This window comes from Crocodylus porosus, unplaced genomic scaffold (assembly GCF_001723895.1).
Source record: "Crocodylus porosus isolate Cpor-Errol unplaced genomic scaffold, CroPor_comp1, whole genome shotgun sequence".
NCBI classification, from domain to species: Eukaryota; Metazoa; Chordata; order Crocodylia; family Crocodylidae; genus Crocodylus; species Crocodylus porosus.
In genome coordinates, this window is record NW_017728947.1 from 111,699,229 (window position 1) to 111,718,352 (window position 19,124).

Consider the following 19,124-nt stretch of genomic DNA (forward strand, 5'->3'; position numbering starts at 1 on the left):
CATGGAAAAAAAAAACAACTCTAAAATTCATTATCAGGCTCCTGAACCATTCAGCAAAAATAAATCTGAATGCAAAATACTTTCCTTCTAGTAATAAAAGCTCTAGGGAAACAGCTAAACTGATGTTCACTCACCTATACAACATTTGTGACATCCTTTTGTATCGGGAATCTTTGTTGTTAAGGCAAACTTCCTGAAATAACATTTATAAAAATTTATAAACATAAATAGGACTTTCTGAATCTCATGTATTACCGATTCATATGGCTATATAGTAACAACATAAATGATATAGTCTTTTAGAAATTATATTCTTTATTTAACTTCTCTAGAAGATGAAGAATCGTACCTTGGTAATATTTTGTCTGGAAACCTATGTGTTTGAATATGAGCAGCTAATCCTGTTTTTTTGGCTTGTTCAAACAAAGCTATTAAGTTATGGGAGTAAAGCTGAAACGTTTTGCCTGTAAAACAAAAAAGCATGATCATTCCCATATGCTAAATAAAGGTAATTTCTAGCAAAAACATGGAATGATAATTACCTTCTAAAATGGAGTCCACAATAACGTTGAAGAAGCCAATCCAAAATGTAAAGAGAAATAAAACATGATTTAAATGATAATGCCTATGGTGGTAATATGACATTCAACTTTTAATGTTCATATTTAATAAGAGAGACAAGGATTGTTGTGAGTGATATCTTTTGTTAGAACAACTGCATGCCTGGAACAGACTGTTTGGTACTGCCTTCAAAAGCTTGTCAAGTCTTTTGCATCCTGGTAGTCAATCCAATAAAACATATCAACCACAACAATCCCTGCCTCTTGCACAACTGCTAGACCAACATGGCTACATCACTCCAATAACATCATATTTGATAAGAACCTTTAAGACAATATGAAAATTAGTTTCACCCATTTAATTTTAGATCGTTCTCCAACAGTATGACCAAGCACCAATTTAATCATAACAGGTCACCAGGCTCTAATATTATAAATATTAAGTATAATTAAAATGCTGTCTATTGATGTACGAGCAGGTAACTAATGACCTGTATATAATGTAAAAGCTGAAACAGTGTTTATGGCCTAAATAAATCTTCACTGGTGCCTGGTAGCATTAGCATTAATTGATATGCCACCAGCCTTCTAGAAGCTCATAATGGATGATGTCCAGATCCATAATATCAACATGAGTTGGACTATACAAGAAACTGTATGCTTATAGGCCTGGTGTGGCAGCGAGTCTGCACTTGCAATTAAGACTGACCATTTGCATATAGAAGTCTACTTAAATAGGCCCACAGAGAAAACCCCACATTTAAAAAGGATGCATCTGATGGGCTATTAATAATATTACACCCACACATAGAATTCACCTTTAACTTATCACTCTTTTCTGTCCTAAATGAAACTCTCTGGACTCATCCAGATGTATACTAAGAATCACTAGAAGGTCCACAACCAGTAAACACGATACCAAACTGTAGTGCACGATGGGAGTGATTTGACACAGCAGCCAAGATCTGAGACACCATTCTTTCCTCCATCAAGTTCAGTGTTTGCTTAATTTTGTTAGGATAAGTATACTAACTCGGCCTTGGTGTCTTGGTGACCTAGAACAGATGTTCAAGATGTTTTGCCACCGAAAATGGGCCTCTGACACTGCTCAGAATAGAGTTTGCATTCTGTGGTTAAATGATCAGGCTTCTAAGCTTTTCAAGCAAAAAATGGTAGGAGACTATAGACATATTTAATTGAGTGCTACGCTTTTGGTCTGTTATTCTATACAGAGCACTTCCAAAACACAGAGTCAAATACAACTTTACATGAAAACAGAAAACAAAAAAGGAAACAGAGGGCATAATTATTTTGTTCTAATGTTGCTCATCTAAATTGTGCATTCAGAAAAAACACATCGTCACGAATGACTGCTTTTTATATTCTCATATTATATAGCAAGTTTTACTGCTTTTCTATTAACTATACGTACCTGACAATGACATTAAGGTATTATTGATAACATACAGCCAGGTACACTTCCGGGGGAATAACTAAAAGAAAGATGATATTTCCATGAAGTGAACAGAAATAGTCATGAGTTAATTATGCAGGTCCTCCCCTGCATGCATTACCCAGGCTTAGGAAGAGATTCCACTTCCCAGCTTATTCGGCATCAGAGAGACTAATCCCAGGACAGACTAAAATATAGGTGTTTCAGGGCATAGCTTGTTCCAGAAGGACAAGAAAAGAAAAAAGGGAGGTGATGTAATACACATAAAAAATGTATATGCTTGTAGTAAAGTTCAGAAGACAGTGAGAAGCAGACCTGTTGAATGCTACCACAGTAATGCCAACTCTCATGAAAAAAATCATGAGACTCCTGATTTCCAAATCAAATTAACTCCAACTCATGATCTCCTGATAGAGAGATCAAATCTTGGGATTTTTTTCTTCTGGTGCATGTACAGTGCCAAGCTGGTAAGCCTGTGGAGGAGAAGGGCCGAGGGGTGTGGCACAGGGCCCCCACAGTGAGAGGAAGTGGTGCACGGGCTGGGGTGAATGGAGCCCTGGGTCCAGGGAAGGCATGGGGGGCACATGCCCCCCAGATCTGTGCATGGAGCAGAGGTGGGCTGCCCACCGTGGGCTCTGCACCCTGCTGCCTTTGGCCTGGGAACTGCATGCGCGCACGCGCACACACACACTTCAAAAATAGCATCTCCCAATTTACATTCCAAATTTCTTGATTTTTAAGTTTGTCGCATGATTTTTGACACAGTGGGGTTGGCAAAACTGCTACCAGGTAAAACCAAAAGGGTAAAAGAACCAGGGCGATGCTATGATAAAGGTCTACTATAGATTCCTGGTCCAGAGAAGTAAGTAAAGCTATTTTTCTTCAGCAATTACCAGAAGCATTTGAAGGTCAAGACCTGGTGGTAATGCTGAACTTTAAGTCCCTAGCTAACTGCTGGAAAAGCAATAGGGCAGGTTACAGTCCATAAAGTTGTTGGCATGCGTCAACAGTAACTTTTCTTTTTCAGCGGCAGAACGAAGCTAGCTGGAATGCACTGCTTAGACTCGATTTTAACAGGAGGAACAGGCTGAGGAGCCGAATATGGAGAACAAGTTGGGTGAAAATGACCACAAAAACAATAGCGCTCATGATTCCAAGGGAAGGAAAGATCAAAAACAGCAAGATAAAGACAATGGAGTAAAAAAAGCAGACTAGCAAAACTCAGGGAACAGGCAGGTGAAGTCCCAGGAGAGGGAATTCAGCACTGGAGTGTGGGCCGTTTTTCCAAGAGGCAGTAATAAAGGCACGTCAGTAAACTGTCCCAGAGCAGAGGACAGATAGCAAGGATAGCAAAAGATCAATAGAACTGAAATCAGCAGCTCTGTCAGGACCTAAACATTATGGAGGAATTTTACAAAAAGTGGAAACAAAGACGTATTGCTAATGACGAGTATAACAGAACAACATAAGCAGCTAGGGACAAATGAGAAAAGCTCAGATAAAATACGAGTTAAAATGAGTAAGGGACATTAAAGAAAATGAAACGCTGCATAAATAAGACGCAGGAAAGTATAGATCCCTTACTTAACAAGGGATAAAAAGGCTGTAGTGTAGCCATTTTTTTTCTTTTGCTTATCTTCATTAAAAGGTCAGTTGTGACCAGATGCTTGAACAAATTAATTTAAAGGACGGTTTAGACCAGGCTAGACTAGAGAAAGAGCGGGTTAAAGAATACTTAGACATGTCAGATGTAGTCAAGCCAGCAGGCCCTGATCAAAAAAAAATTACTTGAGAGTATTTAAAGGGCAAGTAATCTTTGAACCATTGGAGATTATCTCCGAGAATTCACGGAGGAGGGGAAAGTCCCACCAGACTGGAGAAGGCAAACGCAGTACCTACCTTTAAAACAGAGAAAAAGGAGGAGCTAGAAGATGATATCAGCCACAGCTGTTGATTCTCATAAGATTATTGGCACAAACTTCTAATAATAATGCGTAAGTAGGAGTCTGGCTAACTCGAGGAGGTGGCCAGCCGATTTCACAGCCTGATCCTGGCGGACCCCCGCATGCCTCTGGCAGAGGGGCCCTGGTGGACCCACCCCTTGCTGCTGATTGGTTGTGAGGGCTGTCCATCATGAAGCTTCACCCCCTCATTGCAATGGGTGGGAAGGGGTGGGGCAACATAACAGATATCCCTCTCAGCCAATCTTTGGCGAGAGGTGGAGGTGGGGGGGTGGCAGCAGCCATCTTGGGCTACCCTGGGTGAGCGCAGCTCCCGCTTCCCCCGGGCCAGTTGTGCAGCCGGGCCGCAGCACTGTGAGGACTGTTGGCTACCCAAAGGGGAGTATTTTACTTTCAGTACGCTGGGTTTGGAGGGGGGGATTTTGCAGAAACTGACCGCTTTTGTGGACAATGCTAGATTTCATAATTTCTGCAAAATCCACAAAAATCACGATTTCGGTAGGTCCCTATGTAAAAGCACCTAGAAGATAATAATAATAGAAAATGATGGTTGGAAGGGACCTCAGGAGGTCACCAAGTCCAACCCCTCACTCAAAGCAGGACCAGCCCCAACTAGACCATCCCAGGCAAAAAAACCAGAACTGGACCCAGGATTCCAGATGTGGCCTCACCAGTGCCAAACAGAGAGGAACAATCACCTTCCCTCGATCTGCTGGCAACGCTCCTACCAAAGCAGCCCAGTATGCCGTTAGCCTTCTTGGCAACCAAGACATCCTGTTGGCTCACATTCAACTTATTGTCCACTGTAACTCCCAGGTCCTTTTCTGCAAAGCTGCTGCTTAACCAGTTGGTCCCCAGCCTGTACCAGCGTGTGGGATTCTTCTGTCCTAAGCACAGGACTTTGCATTTGTCCTTACTGAACTTCATGAGATTTCTTTTTGTCCAATCCTCCAATTTATTTTGGTCTCTGAAACCTACCCCTACCCCTCTGGCATATCTACTATTATGTTCAATACTTTCATCAGTCACCTGGAAGATGGGATGGAGTGCACCCTCAGCAGTTTTTCAAATGAGTAGTAGAATGCTGGAGGGTGGGGTCAGGATTCAGCGTGACCTTGACAAACTGAAGGATTGGACCAAAAGGAATCTCATGAAGCTCAACAAGGACAAGTGCAAAATCCTGTGCTTAGGACAGAACAACCCCATGCACCAGTGCAGCCTGAGGGTGACTGGCTGGACAGCAGCTCTGCAGAGAAGGACCTGGGGGTGACAGGGGACAATACGCTGAATATCAGCCAACAGCGTGCCCTTGGTGCCAACAAGGCTAACAGCATCCTGGGCTGAATTCGTAGGAGCGCTGCCAGCAGATCAAGGGAAGCGATTCTTCCCCTTTATTCAGCTCTGGTGAGGCCACATCTGGAGTCCTGTGTCCAGTTGTGGGCCCCCCACTACAAAAGGGATGTGGACAAAGTGGAGGGAATCTAGCAGAGGGCAATGGAAATGGTTCGGGGGCTGGGGCACATGAATTGTGAGGAGAGGCTGAGGGAACTGTGCTGATTTAGGCTGTAGAAGAAAAGGCTGAGGGGATTTAATAGCAGCCTTCAACTATCTGAAGAAGGGTTCAAAAGCGGATGGAGCTGGACTGTTCTCAGTGGGGGCAGGTGACAGAACAAGGAGCAATGGACTCAAGTTAAACCTCCCTTGCTGCAGGTCAAATATTAGGAAAAACTCTCTCGCTAGGAGGATAGTAAAACACTAAAACAGTGTCTCTAAAGAGACTGAGGACTCTACCCTTGGAGGTGTTTAAGACCTGGCTAGACAAAGCCTTGTCTGGGACGATGTAGTTGGAACTGGTCCTGCTTTGAGCAGAGGGGTGGACTAGAGGTGACCTCCTTCATTTTCAATGATACTACTCCTCTCAGCTTGGTGTCATCTGCAAAAAAAAATTCTAACAGGTGTCAACCTTTTAGAAATTTTGAATAGACATGAAGACCCTTTTGAATTGTAAATGTGGATGTTCACATACTTTTGATTGATCACAGGCATCTTTTGCAGACTCCTTAGATAGAGTCTGTGGAGCACAAGTTGAGAACCACTCCTTCAGACCAACACTACTTTGTTACACTCTGCCCACTCTGCTGAAGCAAAAGCAGCAAAACATATAAATTCCTTACACTAAAACTAACAAAAATGGTTTCTTTCACAAAATTTCACTAGATAACTTCAGACTGGTTTAATTTGGGGCCCATACTTTTAGGTTCATCCATCAGGCCCAGAGATAGGATGAAGCAACACAGAAAAGCAGAATGAAAGATTAACATCTTCATTTCTAGGGTGAGCAGTGGGTACTTAGTGGTACCGAGGGCTGAGATAAAGCAGGGCCTCAAAAGGAGGTGTGGATTTAAAAAGTGAGAAGATGCCCAAGGAAAGCAAGAGAAACAAGGAGAGGGGGAGAGAACAAGGGATCATGGGTTGTAGCCAGCTAATATCTATTTACTTGCTGCAGTTTTGCTAGCTAACTGAGCTGCAACTGCACGTAGGTCATGCACAGTGGAGGGGCAGTGGCACCATCTAGCGGAAGGAAGATGGAGAAAGAAGAGAAAGAAAGGATGGAGAGCTCCAGGCAACACTTTAAGCTGAGTGCAACACCCTCAGTGTTACTTGTGCCTTGTGGCAAAGTGGCAAATTTGTCCTGCAAAGGGGGGGGGGGGGTGTCAATCACAGCTTGCGCTACAAAGCACAGCACCCCTACCAACATGTTCAAATACAAGGATTTGCCATCGTGTCACTTTGCCTGCACAATAAATCGATGCCTACCTGCTCCATTGTTGCTTCATGAAGTTCGTTCAGATTCAATGTATAAATACCTTCTTCGGTTCCAAAAATAATGTATTGATCTATAAAAATTGAAAACACCTGGTTTAATCCAAAAGTGGAACACTGGTTTTAGAGCAGATAAATTTAAAATACAAAGGGGAAAGCATCCCTACCTTTTGTATCTGGATGTATCCATGATGTTGCACAGTTAATCTTCAGAGGGCAGCCATCAAATACTTTTGAAAAACATGCTCCCATCTAAAAGACACCAAAACTTGAGGCTGAAACAAGTCTGCAACATACAACATCTGTCTTTATCAGAATTGAGCAGGCAGTTAAGACAGTTATACACTAGGGGTGTGTGAAGCGGTTCCTATTCAGTTCAGATTTGGCCTAAATCAGGAACAGTGATTTGATTCGTTGATTCAGATCACTGCCCCTGATTTGATTTGGCTGAATCCGAATCTGAAGATTTTCAAGAGGAGAGTGGATAAGCACCTGGCTGGGGTCTTATGACCCCTCCCACCCCCAGTGCTCCTTCCTGCCCATGGCAGGGGGTCGCACTAAATGATCTGTCTAGGTCCCTTCTGACCCACTGAGTCTACGATTCTATACCGAATTGGAGAATCAGCAATTCAGACACAGACGCAGCTTTAAATATTTTTCTGCTTATCTTGAGGTAGCAGGTGCAGCTTGTGAATGCTGTGATGCTGGGGCACATGGAGCATCCTACAGGAGTGGGGGGGCCCCTCCATGTGCTCGGCGACAAACCCAGAAGTGGAGAATATCTGGTCCACTTCTGGGTCTGCAGGGGAGTGCGCTGGGGGGCCCTGCCACAGGGGAACCCTGGGTATCTCCCCATACCCAGGAGGCACCAGTTCCTGAGCTGGGAGGGTACAGGGGGCTCCCCAGTGAACCCAGAAGTGCTTCTGGTCCACTTTTGGATCTGATGTCGAATGTGCCAGGGAGCCCCTCCCGAACTCCTGTGGGACGCTCCATGTGCCCCAGCATCGCAGCATTCACAAGCCCCTGCTACTTAGAAGTAGGTAGAAAAAACACGTAAAATTGTCTCTATGTCTGAATCTCCAAATCTTTCTGAACCAATTCAGAGGATTCCGATTCCATTCAGGGAGATTAAAGGGTTCTCCGATTTGATCCGGAGATCTGGCCACTGAATCGGGGCGAATCTCCACCGAACTGAAATCAGGAACCAAAGTTCTGCGCAGCCCTATTGCACAAATTACAATCTGTCTTTCTTCAAAGACACAAATGTATTTTAACATGACCTGATGCAAACTTCTTCTCCAAGAGCACTACAATACAGCCCCCCAACCCTCCTGTTTTTACTGGGCTTCCCCAGAGGTCCACAAACAGTGATCCAAAATTACATGTACAGTTTTAAGTGGTGAAGTTGCAAGACAAACATTGAAGTCTTTTGGTGATAAACAGTATATTAGTACAGTAAAAGCAAAACAAACCAGAATCTAAATAAAGTACTTTTTATGAACAGTAAGAGATTAGTCACTGGAACAATAGTGATAGATATCTGCAGACTTTTTGAAAGATATTCTCTACAAGTTTTTAGACTCAGAGCAGGAATGTCCTGATGAAATGTAATGGCCTCTGATTACAGATGAGTGATCTAATAGTCTATTTTGACCTTAGATTTTCTGAATTGAAACAGATGAGTAAAAATCTCATTTCAGATCAAGTAACATCCCTTACCAGCACCTCTGGTGTTGGTGGCAGGCCATTGATCGCCGGCCTCTGTGGAGAAAAAAAAAAATTGTGAAATGCTTCCCACTTGTTAATTTAACACAGCACATTCGGTTTTCAGAAGTACACTTGTCAGTGAAATAAGGTAGGACTCAAGTGTTATAGTACTCAATACTTACCGGAAAGTCTCGCTTATCTTTTTTCCGTGGCAGCTGGGGGATTTGTCCAGAACCTTCTGTATTTTCTTCTATGAGTTTCATCATGCTACCTCCATTTCCTGAAACAAACCCCTCATGCAGTTTAATGCGTAGATGACAACACAATTAAATGCAAATAACATTGCTACCTAAATGCCTTTCTCTCTTCTCTGTTTTATGATACAGAGGATAACAGAGTTTGGAAAGGTACCATATGTGCATCTCAGCCAGCTGAGCTTTTGCGAGAAGCATGCTACCAGCAGTTATGGAAAGAAACCCATATTTGCTACCACTTCTTGAGCCAAAGGGGGATGGAGCCAGAGCCACACCAACATGCTCAGGGCACAAGGCAGGACTACCTCTCCCTGCTCCACTGGACTTCTGGGGCCACAAAGGATAGTACTGAGTGGGTCTAAAAGAGAGTCCATTCGGCATCCCTGTGCTAGAAGAAAGGTCTTCAACACAAGCCCTGATGCCAGGACCCACTGGACCGCAGCATACATGGAAAGAGAAGCTACACTTAAGGGACTACACCTATTAAAACAACTCTCTGTTTCAGATTTCTTTTATGGGAAACAAGTCCCTTTTTGAATCAGTAATTTATTTTATTTACCTAGGTCACTGTATCGAGTCGTAAGTAATCCTGGGCTGCTGATACTGCTGGTGATACCGATGGGGGAAGGCTCAGTTTGCGGCCCACACACTGGAATACTCTGTCTCCTGTGAGCTGAGGGGGCTCTGTTTTGGGAGTCAGGAAAATGCTTTATTGTCTGACATCTCTCATCGTCCAGAAGGTTTTCCTCGGGGTAACTGTTTATCCTTGGCTGCAACAGATGGGATATGTGAGGCTTTTAATAGAAAGCAAATAATGGTATTTGGAAGCATGAAATCACCACACATTCATTAAAAGGCAAACAGCTTTTATGCAGAAGATTTATAACCATTTTAAGAACTGACAGCAGAATAATTTAGTATAAAGAGCTGTTCCTTTCCCAATTGATTATGAAAAATATCGGGGTACTGCCAGAAAGAAAATTACTTTCAGGAAGCTCCACCCACACAGCTTGCCCTTTCAAAGAGAAAAACCTCTAAAAGCCATTTGAGCACACAATCTACAGCGCCTGATGACATCCACTATAATCCAAAAGAGATCAACAGGATGGCAGAGGGTTCAAGGCACTGTAAAACAAGGCTCCTGCCTGAAGATGCTCTCCCATTTGTAGTGATCAAGCCAATAGGTTTACAAACAGACAGAGAACACCAGACTGAAATATTGCATCACATAAATCTTTTCAATCCACAAACTCTTTTTTAAAATGTGGCAGTAACTTACCTTCGGAGGTAGTGGAGGTGGCCCCGCTCGCTTTAGGGTTGATCTAAAACAAAAAGGTGTGGTAGCTTCTCAGATATTTATATAAGCACAAGCACAACTAGGATTGCTTGAAACAGCAAAGCCTGGGCTGAGGCAGATGAGATACGTGCACAGAATAGAGTGACCTCTGGCAGCTTCACACAGAGCCAGGTTAAAGTAGACATACATAGGAGGGTCAGGAGAGCCAGTTAATATTGATTAGTAGTGATTTTCTTTTAATGAAATGCAGCCTTTTCACAAAGATAAAGTGAAAAAACATCTTTGAAATAAAATCTAGTTGAAATTAGCAAAATTAAAAATGAATGTGAAGACAGCTACTCTTGACACTGTGGTCCTCTCACACTCTTTTTCTCTCTAGAAAAATCCCTCCCAACAATGAAAATGCTGCATTTCTGGCTCAGCCAGTGAGTCATGTCACAAAGCAATGGCTTCTCAAATTCCTTAAGGTCACAAGGAATTTGTCTTGTAAAATTAGCCTAACTCCTACTGAATGTTTGATTTGAGCAACTAAAAAACCACAGCTATTTGGTATGGCTTGTAGTTTTTTTCTAGAACAATTAACTATTGGAAGAATAGGGGCACTACATATATGCTGGCAGAGCTCTGCAGGAACACTTGTACCATAGTGGGCTGTACTTGGCCTGACCCTTATTAGTTAAAGTATCCTCTCATTCTCATGTCAAGCCTCTTTAAAATAACAGCAGATTCAGTGCTCACTCTAATAAAGTACCACGAGGGAGAAGGGAGGAGAGTTCTGCTCTTATGTTGCTCTACTCCCATCATCTTGATGGTCAAATAGAAAAAGGCGTGCATTAGTTATGAGAGCAACGAGCCTTTTGCTTTCATGAGTAATAAAATCACTTGCAACATTTTAAGGAAAGAGATTTTGCCAGCACACTAATTGCTTAACGAAAGCCATAAAGAATAAAAAACCCAAAATGAAGGAGGTTCACTCACTCTTCAATATCTTCACTGCCATCGCCAAATTTTGTAAGCGGTCCCCTAGGCAAAATGTTTATAAAAATAAGAGGCCCACTTTAAGTTGTAAAGATCTGTTCAGTCGAATTTCATCATTGCTGCAGGTGTTTCACACTATAACATCCCCCATCCCATTACAAACACAAAATACCCTTTTTTCTTCCCCCTTGTATTCTGCCTTGGTTTTTTAAGTCTGCACATTTTTTCCCCTAAAGGAATAGTGATTTACACTCTCTTACATTTAGACACTGCTGTGCAAATGCCACAAGCTAATCTCAGACCTCTCTCACCAGATATATTTAGATCATGTTGCAGTGCCTAATGACATGTACAGACAAACAATGGAAGATGGAGAAAGTTAGTAGGAAAAAAAAATGTAGAAAAAGTTTTTCTGCAGAAAACTGCAGGGAGTTTCCCCGTTTTCATGGAACATGGCAAAGTCTCTTGCAGAGCATATCACCATTACAATACCTTTTTGTTTCCAACCTGATGCAGAGTCAAGAAGCAGAGTGCATATAATTCCATGAACTTTAATTAAATATTTCAATTTTGAAAAACGATGCAATGAATTTCAGTTTGTCTCACGTTTGCGGCTTTGAAAAAAGCCAAGTCGTAAACATTCAGTTTCTCACAATCTAACAACAATACCGACGCTCCTGCGTCTATGGAGAGAATAACTTTGCTCCCCATATGTCTAACAAGCCCCTATTATGCCAGTGAGTTTAGGGAAGGCCAGGCCTCTCCTGCGAACAATTCTGGAGGCGTGTGCATGTACGATTTACAGCTTTCCCTTGGGACTCAAGCCCAGTAACCCCAAAATGCTTTGGAAGAGTACTATTACAACAGAGAAGTGGTACAGGAATTTTATGTTTTCTGGATAAAATAGAGTAGAACACCAAAAGCAGCAGACACACACCAGTATTAGCAGGCTCCATCACTTATGAGTGCCTACTTATCCAACCCCCTGCAACAAGCATGTTTCATGGGGTTCCATGACACGTGGATCCATTTATGTAACTACTGGGAAAAGGAGATTTAAAAACCCTGAAACTTTGAATGTTAATCATCTGCCCTGCAAGCTACTTCTGATAAGGACCAAAACACCTGCTAGAGACTGAGAGTTGTAGCGGGGAACAGTAGCCACCTAGTCACTGCCAGATAGGAACCACTGATAACAATTCAGTCATTAGCATTAAAGAAAGCGCACAAAATATTTTAAAAACTTAAGCTGAAGAGAAGAAACAAAGATCCCCTCTACTCATTACACATATGATACCATTATGCAGTTAACTGAGCAATTAATGTAGACTGGTTACACATGTAAATTAACTATGGTGCCTTGAAAAGGTCAAACCAGCTATAAGGTTCTTGCTGGAAAATGTGTGAAGTAACTTTATAGCTGGTTTCTATCCAGCTTTAATTGGCACATGTAGCCTGTGCCTCTGCAGCCCTATCAGCTGACTGGAGCTCCTAACCAGGGGGGTCTACGTACACCTGTGAGCTCCCAGATGATGCTGGCTCCCACCCACGGGAGCTCATGCCCCCGCAGCTGGGAGCCCCATCAGCCGACAGGGTCTCCAGCTGTAGGCACGTACCCACTGGTCTCCCCGCCACAGGGTGCATGATGTGCCCCCACGGCTGGGAGATCTCAAGAGCTGGTCTGCAATCCATGGGAGCGTGTGGGGTGTCCCTGCAGCTGAGAGCCCCTTCAGCTGAAGGGGCTCCTGGCTATGGGAACTTGCTTCTTTCCAGGGCACAGGGAGCCCAGGACCACGCTCCCCTCGCACTGGTAACAAGGTGTGATGGGATCCGATCTGTGATCCCACAATCGCGCCTTCCGCCATGCGGGTGTGGCATGGCAGGACATGCAATTGTGTAGATGTGCCTTTACCTGCCTGTGTAGAGGGGCCCAAACTGACAAACCGATTTGATCTCGCATAAGTACAAATGGTGCTTTGTCCCACACGTGTAAAACCAAGCCCCGAGCCATGCTGTAAGTCAGCGTTATCTCTGGCATAAGCTAAACCACAGAAAAAACAGCCAACCCCATTTTTCAGACCAGCCCTTTCTTTACATTTATGGTATTACCAGAATTCCCTGGCTCAGAAGGGATAAGCATTTCCTGTTTATCTTCCTAAACAGAAACTGAACTCCAAATTAGCGGCAGACAAACTCATGGTCCTGTGACTTTGCAACTGCTCCCCCTTTCAGTCAGAAATACTGCTTAATAAAGAACACAGCTACTTCTTGATTTATGGCCTTTGTTGCAGCTGCCTGTAGCAGCATTTCATGCCATTTTATTACGTTGCATTAGGCAACAGTGCCGGCGCTAGGAAATCAAATTAAAACCCACAAGGTACTTTTGAAGAGCTGGGAGTTCACTACTGGGAAAGCGGAGCTCCCAGAGTGCTTGGTTTCCCCAGTGCTTGACCCCGGAAACTACAGCTGCCTGCACAACACCCCAGGCAGACATGCACGGCTCTCCAGCATTAGCCAGGCAGGGCGATGCAAACAAAATGAGGAAAGGGGGAAGAAAAGGGCTCCTGTTACCAAGGAGAAGGGCAGGCAGGGCCTAGAGCACTCTGTGACCCGCTCACTGTCAGAGGAGCAATAGTGGGGAGAAAAGAAGAAAAAAATGTCCTACACTTCAAAACAATGGACTCATAAGCGTACGTGACAGTCTGAGCTGCCGGGGGAGCTGTAATGTCAGTGCTGAGCTATACACAGAGGTTATCTGCAAAAAAAGTAAACATCAAAGTTTATTGTACTCTGACTGCCTCCACATAAAGAAGAGAAGAGAGGCCCTTCCAGCCAGACAGGGACTGAGAGCCCCAGCAAATGACAGGCTTTCGTGGTCATCTGGAACTTCACTACACTTGCCTCTTTTGGGTTGTAAGTTCAAGAGATCACCTTAAAAAGGCAGGATCTAGCTAGTCTGCAACAAAAGACACCTCCTTACAGCTACCTGGTTTAAGTCAGGCCCTGTCTTCAGAAGGGCTGTGCTGCCTCGCTTTAGGATTGCCTTTGGCACGCAGCACACTAACTTGACCTTTTCTTTCCTTGACATTTTAAATCCCAAGTCATTAGCTGACTATATTACAGAACATACTGCACTGATAATGGACACAGCACAGAAGCACTCACATAAACACATCTGAAAGTATTAAATCAAAGTCTCTGAAAGCCAGTTCTTCCTTTACTTACTTGCAAAGACCTGACTTTAGCATTCTGCATGAGTCTTGCAACAGAACGCCACATCCCAACCACCAAAGCAGTGCAGTACTGCAAGGCCAGTGCAGAGCCCTGAACTGAGCTCTTTGAAGGCAACTAAAAGAAAAACTGCTTTCAGTTATTTCAGTGAATATGTGTCTACATTTTCTACATATTCCACCACTGACTCAGGAGCTCTCTCAGACCAAAAGAAATTGTTCATAGATGCTGTTCATCTTTGAAAGGGATCAGGATGCACAAACACGGTAGTTCTTGCTTATGAGCTAACCAACTGGACAACAAGGACATTAGCTTTAATATTATACTTAATATGAGCTCTACCTACATTTGGTTTTACCTTGTCAAAGGACATAAAAATTCAAACACCCTCCCACCCCCAGCCGCCCACCATGATTTGAAAGAATACTTTCAAGTGCAGCATAAAGACATGGCAATGCCACTAAACTTTATACTTACTTGCTGCTGCTTCCACCATCAACAAAAGGACTCCAATGTGAAGCAAAGTCTGCACCTCCTGCCACAATCTGAAGATGCAGAAATTTCAGTTCAACTTTTTTTTGTTTTAAACTCACTTGAAAGAAAATGTTCCCTAACACTTCCACAACAATTCTGGAGCCAGGAAGATGCCCAAGAACTACAGAATGACTCAAAAACAGCGGAAGACCATTCATATTCAACTTGTGTTTTATATTCTGATTATGAAGTACTTACTCAACAAAAATACCAAACATATTTTAGAGTTGGGCTTGAAAACTGCAGCTGGAAAAAGTGTCCAGTACCAAATGGGTGACATATGGTACTGAAGCAAAGCTCTCTTGGATAAACTCAAAAAGGAGAATTTTTTTAATCTAGGGAACTAATACAAGGCAACGACTCTGAGCCCAAGCATCCCAAGAGATCACACTGTAGCTTCCAAAACTTAGGGGAAGTACTTCCAGTAGAGACTGGGAAAGTATGAAGGCCGCTGGTGACACCTCTTCTGAAATGATATGTACAGTTCTGGTTCTTTATGCTCAAAAAACAAACAAACTCAAACTGAAACCAGTTCATAAAAGGGCTACTAGAATGATAGGGGAATTAAGAGCCTATCTGGGGAGATGAGACTAAATCACCTTTTTTTTTTGTTTAGCCAAGCAAAATTAAGACTGAGGGCTTTGATGGCGCTCTCAAAATACATCTGAGTTGGAAACACAAAGGCCAGAGAAGAGTTATTCACACTAAAGGACAATGCTGGCATTAGACCAAATGTGTATAAACCAGCCATGAATACTTTTAGGCTGGGAACGATAAGGGTGTTTAGAGAAAGGCAGTTTGGGAGCAGCTTTCTAACCGGAGAACTGAACAAAAAACTAGCTAGTACTAAGCCGGAGCTTGATCAGCTGATAAGAGGGGCTATATGACATAGTTGCCTGCAACAGCTGGGGACTGAACTCAATCACCCCGTCCTGTATTCTCATATCCCTAAAACTCCAGCTCTCTGAGGGTTTGTCTGCTTCATACTCTGGCCATCACAAGCAGGGGTCATATTGCCCTTTCACTGGAAAGCAGCAGCACCCAGTCCTCTGGACCATTTTCACCAGTGATGGGTAGAGGAGCTCCCGAGGGATGTTGTTGATGCAGCAGTTGTAAAAATTAATGTGGAGTCAATAAAATTAAGATTTTTGTCAGGAATCAGTTCAGTTGGATTCAAATGCAGTTACTCCCCCCCCCCCAAAAGTGTGCTGTTGCTGTTTTATATAGACTGCTTGGGGCATTTGTCTCCCTATCACTTGTGCCCATCCCAGACATGGACATATTTAACATGACAAGGACAGGGATTATTACTGGTGGTGCTCAATGCTGAAGCCTCCAGGGTGCTAACCTAGGAACAATTGAGTGATTTGAGAAGGGCCAACCTGGCTAACTGGAATGTAGCTTCAAACAGCTGGATCCTAGTTTTCATTAAGAGCTGAGTTACTACATCTCCAAATGAAATCAGTGGGAGGTGCTGGCACTCGGCATTTATAAAAACCGAGTCCAAGTCCACAGACACTTTCCTCCAGAAGAATGCAAGTTATCTGACCTCAAGCAAACAGATTCCATTGAAATGAAGTAAACTGATAACTGCTGCGAATCAGAACAAATAGCAAGGGGCACATAATGAGGCAAGAGGGCCTGGATGTGAGATGGCTGTGCTCTGAACCAATAGCATTGGGAGGTGGGGTGATCTGAGGATTCAAACTCAGAATGCTCTCTTCACATTCCCAAATTAACTGGTGCATTTCATCTATCATGAGTAAGACCCTCTTCTGCATGAAGCATAGAGGGCAATTCATTCCCTCCAAAAAGTCCCAATTGTCTAAAAACCAAGACTTGCCTTCTCATGACTCCTTATGCTTCTAATACATGTTACTTAGCAGAGTTGAGGCATCAAACAATGGAGACACTGTGATTATAATGAAAGATGGAAAACCAAGCACATATCTTACCATTTCATCCCGAGCTTCTGTTTCTTTCCGTAAGGGAGGCTCAAACTGCAGCTTGTCAACTGAAAAATATTACATTTCTACATTAACATGCAACATGCCAGTGACATGCTCCTAAGCCTATTAAAGCAAGAAGCATATTATAGCAGGCAAAAAATCCCCCATAAGTCACAAAGTTACATAGAACTTCATTTTAATTTGGCTATGAAATTAGACTTTTTTTTTTAAACGCAGTCTTCAATTTCTAAATGCTTAGACTTGCAGTGTAACCACCCATGAAAAGGAAAGTAAAAGTACCATTAAGAGTTTCTGTTTAACCTAATCTAAAATGCAACCACTTCAAATCTAATCTAACCTAACCGAATCTAAAATGCAGGTCACTTCAAATGTACATGAAGGGGAAGAAAAGAGGTTTGAACAATCTGTTCTCTAAAAGTAAAAGAACATACTTTACCATAATTACTTAAAATGGAAGGTATTAATTAGGACTGCCAAGGACAGCCCACTCCTCCAAAATTTCAACCAGGTTTCATTTGCATTTGCAAGCATCTGAGTTTCAACACAGCCTACAGTACAAAGGCCGTGAGGGTCTGATTTGGTCTCAAGAAAACCCGCTCACTCTGAGGATAACACTACCCAAGTCATCAGTACAGATATGACCACAATAGCTGAGGCACCTGCGGTCATCAGGAAAAAGGCTAGGTATCTAGCGTGAAAACCAGTAAGAAATTAGAATGAGACAAAATGTAACTGAAAGTTGCATAATTTTTTTACACTTTTCCATTTTAGAGGACAGCTAAGCCATCTGTGTACAAAGATGCTCTAGCAGTACAATCTACTTGCTCTTCCAATTTAATGCTTCTATTAAATTATTATTTTTGGTAATGCAAGTAAACATTTAGAGTTTGACACAACACCGAGTTGGACAGAGACAAGGCTGATAAGAGGCTCCATCAGCAATGACATGAAACGAAATAGCAGAAAAGTATGCAAGTTTTAATTCTGGTTTTAGAAGACTATTATGGAGGTTTCTTACTTCTGTTTTTTCTGAAGACTGCCAATGGCAAGAGTGGCTTCTTAAGGTCTATAATAAGAGAATGATCCGGGCATTCTCCACCACTCTAAATAAACCACCACCACAATGTGGGAAAAGTGCATTAGAAACTTACAATTTATCTCTGACGCCGTTCTTTCTGCTCTAACATTCCTGTTTGTAGAGCGAATTGTATGGCGAATAACAGAGTGGGGCTGCAAGAGTTAGAAGCAGATCCATTACAATTAAGTTAGATGGCCCCAAACATAATTCTAAGACAATAATCAATCAATAAAGAAAATGCAAAAACCATTAAAATACCAAGCTCTCAAGCAGATTTCCATTTCTTAGCCAGAACACTTCTTTCACACATGCATAAGGTCCCGTGTTCTCTGTAGCAAGCTTGACAACTTATGTGGCAAGGCCTCCCAGCTTCTACAGCATTATTGTACTTCAGACTAAACTGTAATTGTTCTTGAAACTATGGAGAAGGGCTCCCGCCAAACCAGTGTCTTAGTTTACAGAGTGAAAATGGAGTAAGTTTTCAACATCAGGCGCTCAAAACTGGAAAAAATGCAAGTAAGCCCTCACCTCAAAATCATCATCATCAGCTTCACTGTAGTGTGCGTGGTTGTCAGGATTATTCACTCTGTCCAACAGCTCGACTGCTAGAGATCTTGAAAGACCAGGCTGGCCTACAAAACTATGCTACAATCACAAACAAAACACAACACATTACCAAGTTCAGACTTCAGAAATATCTCTTCCCTGAGCCCCCAGTGAAAGTACCCCATATCACTATTTTTTAATGCAACTTCATAGCACTGAGAGTTTTCAGCAAATCTGACTATTTGTTTAATGTCTCTGAGGCCAATACACTTCCAACATACCTTGTCAATTTAGGTTGCGCATGATGGGTCAGCTGTAATCAGACATTAAGCCCCAGACACACTCACTCGCTTAACTTCACACACATGAGCTGTTCCAGTGAGTTTAATGAGACTTTTTATATAAAGAAAACTCAGTTTGTGAGTAAATCTGTTCTAAATTTGTGTTAGGGTGGACAAATATCCCATCTGAGTAGTGATTTCCACCAAATCTGGGCACCATTTTCTAAAAGGTTTGTCCACTTAGGACAAGATTCATCTTGGTGTGCAGGCAAAGATCTCGACACCAGATACAATTCTTCACTTTTCATGCCAGCTGATTTTCATGTTTGCTGAGTTTTCACCATTAAGCACATGTTTGGGATGATGAGCTAATTAAACAGTCCTCATCTGGCACACTAATGACCTGTACACTCTTTGAAGAAATAATTCCTTGGTGCTGCTACAAGATCTA

At 42.6% G+C, this 19,124-nt stretch overlaps 1 protein-coding gene across 2 annotated transcripts in view; it reads right to left on the reverse strand.

Moving 5' to 3' along the window:
- MAP4K5 (mitogen-activated protein kinase kinase kinase kinase 5) overlaps positions 1-19,124 on the reverse strand; it is a 106,999-nt gene that overhangs the window by 19,222 nt on the left and 68,653 nt on the right. Inside the window, exons 12-26 of one of the 2 annotated variants that reach the window (XM_019550941.1) lie at positions 18,375-18,491; positions 17,920-17,998; positions 16,754-16,812; positions 14,742-14,809; positions 11,034-11,078; positions 10,038-10,080; positions 9,318-9,528; positions 8,687-8,784; positions 8,517-8,558; positions 6,965-7,049; positions 6,792-6,871; positions 1,993-2,053; positions 543-545; positions 350-464; positions 135-193 (exon numbers count right to left, since the gene is read on the reverse strand). In XM_019550941.1, coding sequence (XP_019406486.1) covers positions 135-193; positions 350-464; positions 543-545; positions 1,993-2,053; positions 6,792-6,871; positions 6,965-7,049; positions 8,517-8,558; positions 8,687-8,784; positions 9,318-9,528; positions 10,038-10,080; positions 11,034-11,078; positions 14,742-14,809; positions 16,754-16,812; positions 17,920-17,998; positions 18,375-18,491 — 1,165 coding nt within the window. The remainder of the gene's footprint in view (positions 1-134; positions 194-349; positions 465-542; positions 546-1,992; positions 2,054-6,791; positions 6,872-6,964; positions 7,050-8,516; positions 8,559-8,686; positions 8,785-9,317; positions 9,529-10,037; positions 10,081-11,033; positions 11,079-14,741; positions 14,810-16,753; positions 16,813-17,919; positions 17,999-18,374; positions 18,492-19,124) is intronic. The other variant, XM_019550942.1, reaches the window with a different exon arrangement.